Genomic DNA, 10,555 nt, shown 5'->3' with positions numbered 1-10,555 from the left:
TATTTCTCTCATTCTCCCATTATAATTATATAAAAAAAAAAGGTAAGTTATGATCAAAGAAGCAAATGAAGGTGTCCAAATCAAATCACCGACTGGGCATATATGCAAGAGAAGAGCCGAGTAAGACGATTGACCAATGACCATAATATTGCAGCCAAGCAGGCATAGAAATAGCAGTTTTACCTGCTTCAATCGGCGTGTGTCGACTCGGACCCAGTCTGTCACTCACATGGTCAATCCTCCGCCTCACCCCCTCCTTCAACATTTTTCAAACATTCAACGGTCAACATTCAAACTACTAAACCCAACCTGCCCTCTTTGATTCTTTTTCTTTTACCAAGCTTTGACCCGCGTTATATACTCTTTTCCCTCATTTTTCTAATTTAAAAACAAAAACCATATATATATATATATATAAACACACACACAAAACAACAACAACAAACCTTCCAGATTACTCAAGGATAACACAAGTACGAAACAAAGATAAGAAAAGACTTTACACAAACGCATATTTCTTTTTAACGAGCGAGCGATAATGATTCTGTCTTTGAGGAGAAGAAGAGCCAACAAGAAGAAAACCCAGATTCCGGAATCGGATTCTGAGATGACGGAGATAGTGATTCCGGCGCACTTCCGTTGCCCGATTACTCTCGACTTGATGAAAGACCCGGTAACTTTATCCACCGGAATCACCTACGACAGAGACAGCATCGAGAAGTGGATCGAATCCGGAAACCGCACGTGCCCGGTAACGAATCAGGTCTTGAAGAGTTTTGACCAGATCCCCAACCACACCATTAGGAGAATGATCCAAGATTGGTGCGTCCAAAACCGATCCCACGGCGTCGAACGCATTCCGACGCCGAGGATTCCGGTGACCCAGTACGAGGTTTCTTCGGTGTGTGAGAGAATCGCCATCGCTACGAGGAATAAAGACCGAAAGAGATGCCAGGAATTGGTGGGGAAGATGAAGATTTGGGCTAAGGAGAGCGAGCGTAACAGGAAGTGCATGGTCAACGGCGGAATCGGCCGCGTTTTGTTGTTGTCGTTTGAGGCTTTCGCTGTCGTTTTCTCCGCGGAGGAATTGGGTGAACAAGAGAGCGCGAACGTCCGGGTGTTGCTGGAGCAGATCTTGTCGGTTCTGACATGGGATGCAGATTCTTTAGGCGACGGGCTTAAAAACGACACGTCGTTGCGTTGCTTGGTGTCGTTTTTGCAAGGAAACGACCTCTCCGCGAGACAAAACGCGGTTATGGTGATCAAAGAGCTTCTCGCCTCAGATCAAGGACGTGACGTGGCGGTATCAATTGCTGAGATTGACGGAGGTGTCGAGGCTTTGGTACGGATGATAAGAGAGCCTGTTTCTCCGAAAGCCATGAAAGCTTCTCTCACGGCCGTTTTCCACATGATCAACACCAACAACGACACGAATTCGGTCAGGTCGAGATTTGTCGATCTGGGTTTGGTCTCTTTGTTGCTGGAGAACATCCTGGAGGGAGAAAAGGGCGTTTCGGAGAGGTCGTTGCGGGTTTTCAACGTCGTTTGCGACAGCGAAGAAGGGAGAGAGAAGGCGTACGACAATGCGCTGACGATCCCTCTAGTGGTGAAAAAAATTCTTAGAGTTTCCGACTTGGCATCGGAATTGCTGGTTTCGATTCTTTGGAAGCTTTGCAAGAACGCCAAGAGTAAAGAAGAAGATGATAATGATCGAGAAATCAGCGCTGTGGTTGAGGCGTTACAAGTGGGAGCTTTTGAGAAGCTGTTGGTGGTGTTGCAGATTGGATGTGGCTCGAAAACGAAGGAGAAAGTGACTCAGTTGTTGAAGCTTTTCAATATTTATCGCCAGACATTGAACTGTGATGATTCCTCCGCGGAGTTTAAGTACCTCAAGAAGCCATTTTGATCATCATGATGATCAGCTTTTCTTTTTGATTTTTGGTTTTAGAGAGACGGAAAAATGTACAAACGTATACACACAGGGTATCATACGATTTATCTGATAGTGCACAATATAATTTAGCTTGTAAATCAATAGACACAGAAACACAATTCAGACATTTTCAATTAAATGGTCCATTCATCAATTTTGTTTGATCTCTTATGTACATCGCCTTAGTTTTCTAAGTTTGTTTTCTCCTATGTCTTATGAAACTAAAGTCATACGTAGATTTACTACACAAACAGAGAAACAAAAAAAAAAAGAAAATTAACAGCTGGGGCTTAATTTTTAATTAATTCTATTTGTGGCGGTACTAATTGTTTCGGAGATAATCAACAACATAACCTCCCGTCCTCCAACATCGAGTCTTAAACTCGAGTCTTTCCACCTAAGATGAAAGAAAGTTGCATTTTTAAAGAGAATTTTCTTTTTCGTTTTCGTGTTAAATCGTTAACAACGTGACAATACACAGGAAGCAGCAATAAATTCTTAAACAAGAGGCCCATAACGCGTGTGGTTGGACGTCTTTATCTATTTTGTTACACCGGTAGTTGTTATCTTTCTTTCTTTCCTACTTTCTTTCCATTTCTTAATAACCATTTGGTAGCATACATAGTTTGACTGGTTCCTTCTGTTTCCTTTTATTCTTATTGGAGAAATGGGATTAGTATTCCACAATCATGCATTATTATTTATTTGAGCAAGGCTAACTTTTAGAAAACGAGGATTCTAGACAAACTGTTCATGTATTGTTTTCATTGGTCTAAAAGAAGAAAATTTTCTAATCAGGAGAAGAACCCGTAATCAACTTTATAACAGGATAAATATACATTGCAAAGTTGGATTGGTATTTCAATTTTCATCTATTTGAGATATAGGAAATGATCAATTCAGAATACATGAGATGGCTTATAGATTAATTAGCTTTGAACGCATAAAGAGCAGTGATCAATTACAAGATTTAATTAGCCTATAACAATAACATTAAGAATTAATCAAGCAAGAAAGAGGAAGCTCAATATCTGCAATATCAAATGATACGCCAAGGCAAACCCTCCTACCAGCACCAAATGGGATGAATTCAAAGTTAGTCTTTTGAGTCTACTGAACTGTTAATAAAACCTTTCTGGGTAAAACCACTCTGCTTCCTATTCACTATGATAGTTGTTCTGTCTGGTATTTGGAATCCATTTATCACACAGCTTTCTTTGCATTCTCTTGGAAGAAAAGAGGAGCTGGAGGATGTAATCTTAGAGTCTCTTTGATGATTAACTTTAAGTATTTCAATTCCCGGAGACTTGTTTCCTCGATATTTCCTTTTCTTCTGAACACTTCTCTCACTTCAAAAGAGGAGCTGGAGGATGTAATCTTAGGTCATGTTTTTTAAGTTTTAGTCCCCATACCACTTATCCAATGGAGCCAAGTTTGAGAAAGCAACACATTTGAAAGACTGAAACCTCCAGCAATCTAATGCATGATACAAATGTGTCTTGGTCTTGGCATTTGTTACCAAGGGAAATATTTTCTCGCAAAGATTAATGGACAAGCCTATATATATTCGAAACACATTTGATTAGACTGGATTCCTAGCTTCTTTTCTGATTGATTGGAACGAACTCGCGCATTTCGAACTTGGTGCAAAGTTTCCTCGGTTTTTCTCCATGGCCAGTAGTCACCAAAAAGCGCAAAAACAAGGTCTATTGCATAGTGCTTTCTTTAAGCAGGGAGAAATGGCTGAGCAAAGTTAATGTCGCGACATGATCAGTTCTCATCATCTCTTTTACGATCTCAGTCGAGGATATAAAAATATGTGAAACTTAACCAAGCTGTAGCTGCACAAGGGTCCATATTTCTTGGCCAAATCTCTCAGCAAATCATGGGGTAGAGAAATTGTGTTGGATCTCTTTCCTATTCTAAGCATCATTAATGAGAAAAATTGCAAAATGGACAAGAAAGTATGGGAATAGATGATCCATTTGGTGGTTTTGTTCATAGATGAGCCTACTTGTTCATATATTACACACAAATTTCTGAATGCTAGATTTTTAGGAAGTAATAATATGGCTCGGCGACACTAACTTCGAGCAATATTTTGACATTTCTAGCAGATCATGCTATAAGTACCTCTTGCTCTTCATTTCTTCCCTAATTACTTGGAATCAGCTGGTAGCTAATATATATTAACTTTGCCTATAAAAATATAATAATCCATGACTTTCTTTAAATACTTGTGGACCAATATGAAAATCAGAAAATGTAAGTTGACCCACAATTTAAGGTTACGCACATGGTTATATTCATTTCTTCCAGCATATATATGGCACAATAGCTCCTCCATCAGAGTCTCTAGATACTACTAAATTGATTCCAAGTAAAATGTTTTTTTGTTGATGAGTACTTTTAAGGCCTTGCTTTTCCTGCTTATATTGGCTAGCACATTTCCGTAATTAAAGAGATTTGAAAAGCAAGAAAAATCACTTCTTTTATCAGGCTTCTCCAAGTACAAACTATATATATATATATTGTTAAGAATTCCAACGGATTCAAGCACACGAATCAACGGTTTGCGAAAAATAAGAATCAAACAAATAATCGGAAAAATAAATTCAATGCGGAATTATACGTAAAACAAGGAAGAAGAATAACGACACACAAGATTTACCCAGATTCGGATCTCAATGTAAGATCCTAATCCTGCAATATGGTGCTTTCGTCTACTATGATCAATAACAAATGATTACAAGAATGATACCAAGAGTATTCTCCAAAGAACCCTTCTCAATTCTCTCTCACTCTCTCATTTGTTATCTCTGGATTACAGCCACCAAGCCAACCCTTTCTCTATGTTTCCTAACCCTTAAATAACCCCCAAAGCCCTTTGTGTAGCCTCCAAGACGTGCCCTAGTCGATTGGTATGTTTCCCAACCAAAAAGGAAATTTCGGCCAAAAAACTCGCAGTTTCCGTTTTGCTGATTTCGCACCAACGCCACTCATACAGCCACCAAGCCAACCCTTTCTCTATGTTTCCTAACCCTTAAATAACCCCCAAAGCCCTTTGTGTAGCCTCCAAGACGTGCCCTAATCGATTGGTATGTTTCCCAACCAAAAAGGAAATTTCGGCCAAAAACTCGCAGTTTCCGTTTTGCTGATTTCGCACCAGCGCCACTCATCCAGCGCCGCAGCGCTACTTCATGTAGCCCGCAGCGCCAAGGCGCTGCCAAACCAGCGCCAAAGCGCTTATCTCTCTGTCCACGCAAAGACTAACTTAGAGACAGGCCACGGCGCCAAAGCGCTGCCAAACCAGCGCCAAAGCGCTCACCTCTCTGTCCGCGCAAAGATAAACTTAGAGACATTCCTCACATATATATATATATATAAATTGTCTCTAATTCGACACTAAATTAGAGCGGCACATGTATGTTTTCTTTAAAAATATGTATATTTCTTCTTAAAAATATGTATATTTTCTATTAAAACATGTATAATGTGAGGAATCGTCTATAATTTATCTAAACACTTATATACATGTTTTAAGTAGAAATATACATATTTTTAAAAGAAATATAGTGACTCCAATCCGGTACCAATTAGAAACTTTACCTATATTATATATATATATATATTTATTAAATGATATAATATCTTGGTCAAATATTGATTATCTTTTTCTTGTTCTTCTCCACACCTTCTACTCCTTTTGCTCTTTCCATCCTAATTCCTTCTCCACCACCTCGAGTACCACCAATGTCTTCAATCTCACTTCCCCTATGGAGAATACACCACCCAAATGTCCTCCGAACCGCCCACCGGTAACTCAGAAACTACACCCGACCTGCCGGCGGAGTTCCTCACTTTCACCTCGGGACAAACACTTCCCTTTGGATACAACTCCAATTTCGACTCCGACACCATCTACCCGTCCGTTGGCGAAGCATGCAACTCTTTTTCCCGACGATCTCCGCCGCTTCATGTCTTACAATGTCAACGGCTCTTGCCCGGATGACGAGCTTCTAGCACAGAAGCTCCTCCTCAAGGGCTGTGAGCCACTCCCCCGCCGCCGTTGCAGCCCCGCTGCTCCGTCCCGCTACGAGGAGCCCTACCCTCTTCCGGAAAGCTATTGGACCACCCCGCCGGACTCCTCCGTCCTGTGGACAGCCTACTCATGCAAGAACTACAGCTGCCTCGTCAACCGCAAGCGCAACCAGAAGGGCTTTGACGACTGTAAAGACTCTGAAGATCTGGAAGGCGCCGAGAAGACTCAACGGACGGCTAAGGAAAGCCCCGTTGGCGTGCTCGACTTCGCCATTGATGAGGTATTGGCGACGAGAAAGCCAGTATACTATTTGACGGAACGACACAATGCTCCTACCAAATAACAAAAGAAAAAAAAAAAAAAAAAAACCCAACCGCATAAATTACGTGATAAGATTTGGTTGAGGCTTTTAGCTCAAAATTTAAGAAACTAATCTTGCTCAATTCTAGATTTTATACATAGAGAAAGACACATGACATAAAGTAAACAAAGAAGAAGAAGAAGTTATACATAGAGAAAGGCACATAAACAAAGAAGAAGAAGAAGTTATACATAGAGAAAGACACATGACATAAAGTAAACAAAGAAGAAGAAGAAGTTATACATAGAGAAAGACACATGACATAAAGTAAACAAAGAAGAAGAAGAAGAAGATCCTAATTGATACATTCTACAATACTTTGTTAAATTCATAAAAAAAATAATAATTTGCTAATATTAGTTTAGAGGGTTATTTATTCTTTGTCAAATGTAGTAATAAAAAAAAAAAAAAAAAAAGAGTAACAATTTCAGTTGTGTTTACTGCAGGTACTTATAGTTTGTGAATTGTGAAAAGTTGAGGAAAAAAAAAGACGTGCCTTAAATATATGTGTATGTGTGTAGAACTGTAACAATTTCAGTTGTGATTACAGCAGGTACTGTCCGAATTGGGCTCGACATCGGCGGCGGCGCGGCGACATTTGCAGTGAGAATGATGGAGAGGAACATAAAGATCGTGAAGACTTCAATGAACTTGAACGGGCCTTTCAGCAATTTCATAGCGTTGAGAGGGGTGGTACATAAGCATTTCGCGGAGGCTTCCTTTCTTCGACAAAACGTTTGACATCGTCCACTCCATGCACGTCCTCTGCGACTGGATTCCGACGACTCTGCTTCATTTATTGGTGCTCGACATCTACAGAGTGCTCAGGCCCGGAGGGTTCTTCTGGCTCGACCATTTCTTCTGCGCCGGAGACCAGTTGGAGGAAATCTATGCGCCGCTGTTTCAGAGCGTTGGCTTCAACAAGTTGCAGTGGGTCGTTGGCAGGAAGCTCGATCGTGGTCCCGAGCTTAGGGAGATGTACCTCTCCGCTTTGTTGGAGAAGCACTTAAACAACTCTTGGTCATGATAATTATTGTAAAATTGTTGATAAAATATTGTAAAATTTATATGCTCTCACTTTTCGTTTGTTCAAGAAGTTGAACTTTAGCATAATGCAAAATTTAATTATACAATACTCTCCATTCGGTTCCCTTCGTTTCTGTTATATATTTTAGTTTTTTAATCGATTATAGGATGCCCCATTTGTTTTTATATGTATATTTTTTGTTTTGGTTCAATGCAGGTAATATTTATTTTCGAAGTTTGGCGCAAACGCTAACAACATTGTTGTGCAGACACAGGAATAAAATTTTTTTTTTCTTGGGAATTTGTTTTTCTGAATTATTATAGTGTTGTTAATCTCGACTCTCGAGCCATTATCCTTTTTTTTCATATTTGAAAGAATAAGGTTCAAACACGCACTTGCAGATTCTGGAAAACACAAAAATCACATTACATAACCAGAAGCAAAAGTAAAAAGCCTAATGTTTAGTGGCCAAACAAAGTAAAGTATTCCGAAACCATACTCATTCAATTTCAGTAGTAACATTCTCAGTTTCACCATCTGGATGGGCGTCTGGGATCATAAGCTGCCCGAGAGAGATACTATTAAAACGCCTAGCTAAGAGTCCTTTATATCTGCAAGCAATGAATTGTTGAGAAACCTGCTTCATTGTCGGTCTACACTTCGGTTCCGCATTTATGCATGCAAATGCCAAAGAAGCAACAAGAACAACATCACGCACAACAATGGGGTTTCTCGGCGGTGGCAGGCGTCGGTCTAATACTTCACTTAGCATCATATTTTCTGCCGGCGACGACAATAGTTCTCCTGGATGCCTTCCTATTAATGTTTCTAGTGCCACCACACCAAAACTATAGACATCACATCTTTCGCTTACAGTCACGTTGTAGGCAAGTTCTACATGCAGAACAAGTACAATTAGTGTCAAATGAAACATTTTTTCCCCTCCATTACTCACTATCTCAACGCTTAAGTAATATTCAACATTTTTTTTAAGCTTTTCAAGAAATCCATAAAGTAGAGAAACTAGGAGCATGAGGAAGGGACAGAGAACGGTACTTACCAGGAGCGATATACCCGTAAGTCCCGACAATCATGGTTTGGTTTGAGGAATCGGGATCAAGTAGCTTGGCTGTGCCGAAATCAGACACGCATGCCTCGAGTTCTGAGTTCAATAGAATGTTAGCACTTGTTAAATTACGATGAACAATTGGCCGACTACAATCGTGATGCAGGTAAGACAATGCATGAGCTGTGCCTTTGATTACGTTCACCCTCTTGCTCCAATCTAGTTCCACAGCTTCTGCATCGTTGCTTAAGATAGAAAACAAGCTTCCCTTTTCCGTGTACTCGAAAACCAAAAACATGCACCTGTGGTGCAAACAAAATAATCCATAGAGTTTGGCAATGTTTCTATGACGTATTTCGGTCAATGTTTCTACCTCAGTCACGAAACTCTTCGGTAAAGCTTGCTCTTCAGCATCGGATGCATGAAGGTTCTTCAGGGCAACTACTTTCCCACTAGGTAGTTGTGCTCTGTATACACTGGCATTACCGCCGTGTCAAAGTCCTCTGTTGCTCTTACGATGTCTTCATATGCAATCTTTCCATCATAATTCATATTGAAAATATGTCTCCATTCTTTGTTGCTCCATTATCAGGTTGCCTATTTCTGTTTCCAAACCGACGTTTGACTACTTAAAATGATGTGAAGAATATTGAAGCAAGAAAACTGGCGATGACTGAAAGAATGATTTTGGCGTTGTAGCTAAATCCTTTACTTGTTGGCACGTTGGCGCACGCGAGAACTCCGGTGCCACAATACAAATCCTCGATGCCGTTAAATGGCTCATCTAGAAAAGAGTAACATGGAGGATCAGCATGCATGATCTTGCCAAGATAGTTGCAGGCCAACTCATTGCCTCGTATAGGAGGTAATTCCGCGGGAATCAAGTCGTGACTAAAGTCAAGGATATCGAGCCTACCAACATTATATATTTCGAAGGGAATGCACCCCTTTAATCTGTTCCAGGAAAGCTTTAAATGTTGCAGACCTGTCAATTGAGTAATATGTTTTGGCACTCTCCCAGATAGTTCGTTAAGTGAGGTCCAATTCCTTGAGATTTTTTAGTTTTCCAATTGTTGGACCTATGAACCCATTTACTCAATTTGAGCTTAGGTAAAGAAAACTAAGATTGGCTGCTAAACCACTGAGAGATGGAAAAATTGGACCTATGAGCTTGTTAAAACTAAGATCCAAACGAGCTAAATTCTTCAAATTCCCTATTTCTAAAGGGATTGAACCACTTAGTTCGTTTGAAGAAACGTGTAACTCAGACAACTTGATCAAGTGACCCAAAGTTGTAGGAAGTGGTCCTTGGAACACATTGTCACTAAGGTCTGGGAGAGTCAAATTCTTTAGGCTCCCTATTTCTGTGGGGATGAGACCATTAAACATGTTCTTGTTTATGTTCAAGAATGAAGGGCTTTCTAGATTACCGATTTGTGGACGGAGGGAACCGCCAAATTTGGTTAAACTCGAGATGAAGCTCCAGCAAATTGGTCAAATGACCCAAATTTGAAACAACTGAACGGTTGATTTTGTTGAAGGAAAGTGATAGATAAACTAATTTACTCGAGTGACCCAAAGTGGAGGGAAGTGGTCCATTAAGCATGTTATGAGACAGATCAAGAGAGACCAAATTCTCCAAGTTTCCTAATTGGACAGGAATGGAGCCGCTAATTTTATTAGATGAGGCGTCAAGTTGTACTAATTGGGTGAGCCTCAACATTGAAAGGGGTAGACGGCCTTCAATTTGATTAGTTGACTTATCGTGTGGCATGTGTAGCTAATCCACCACCCACTTCCAAGCGGAGCCTGAGCTCCTCTGTTCAGTGATGACCATGGCTCGAATGCGGCCACGGTTACGATTGTGAATGATCCGTGAGAGCTAAGTGTATGGAGAGAGAGTAAAGCCATGCTCCTGAGGAAGTGGGAAAGGAAACAAAAGGGGTTATCTTCTGTTATTTCTTCAATTGACATGTTTGATTAGTTGGAGTTTATATTCTTCAGTCAGCGTCTGGCTGATGCACCATTTTTAATGCCCCTCCAGCATCGGCAGATGAGGTTTTAGGCTTTGTTCAAGAGGAAAATGGGAGTTTGTGTCATTATTCTTTTTATGAAACAATTGTTAA

General features: G+C 40.4%; 1 protein-coding gene and 1 pseudogene across 1 annotated transcript; one reads left to right on the top strand and one right to left on the bottom strand.

The window, feature by feature from the left end:
* The first annotated feature begins 428 nt into the window (after positions 1–428).
* On the top strand, positions 429–2,060 carry LOC21385587 (U-box domain-containing protein 20). The gene has a single exon (XM_010104576.2). The coding sequence runs from the start codon at positions 539–541 to the stop codon at positions 1,904–1,906; it is 1,368 nt and encodes a 455-aa protein (XP_010102878.1). The 5' UTR covers positions 429–538; the 3' UTR covers positions 1,907–2,060.
* Positions 2,061–7,862: 5,802 nt separating this feature from the next.
* On the bottom strand, positions 7,863–9,818 carry LOC21385584 (annotated as a pseudogene).
* Between the last annotated feature and the right edge of the window lie 737 nt (positions 9,819–10,555).

The sequence above is a fragment of the Morus notabilis genome, unplaced genomic scaffold (assembly GCF_000414095.1).
Source record: "Morus notabilis unplaced genomic scaffold, ASM41409v2 Scaffold1997, whole genome shotgun sequence".
NCBI lineage: Eukaryota > Viridiplantae > Streptophyta > Magnoliopsida > Rosales > Moraceae > Morus > Morus notabilis.
Note: the sequence above shows the minus strand (reverse complement) of the source record. Positions and strands in the feature narration are given on the sequence as shown.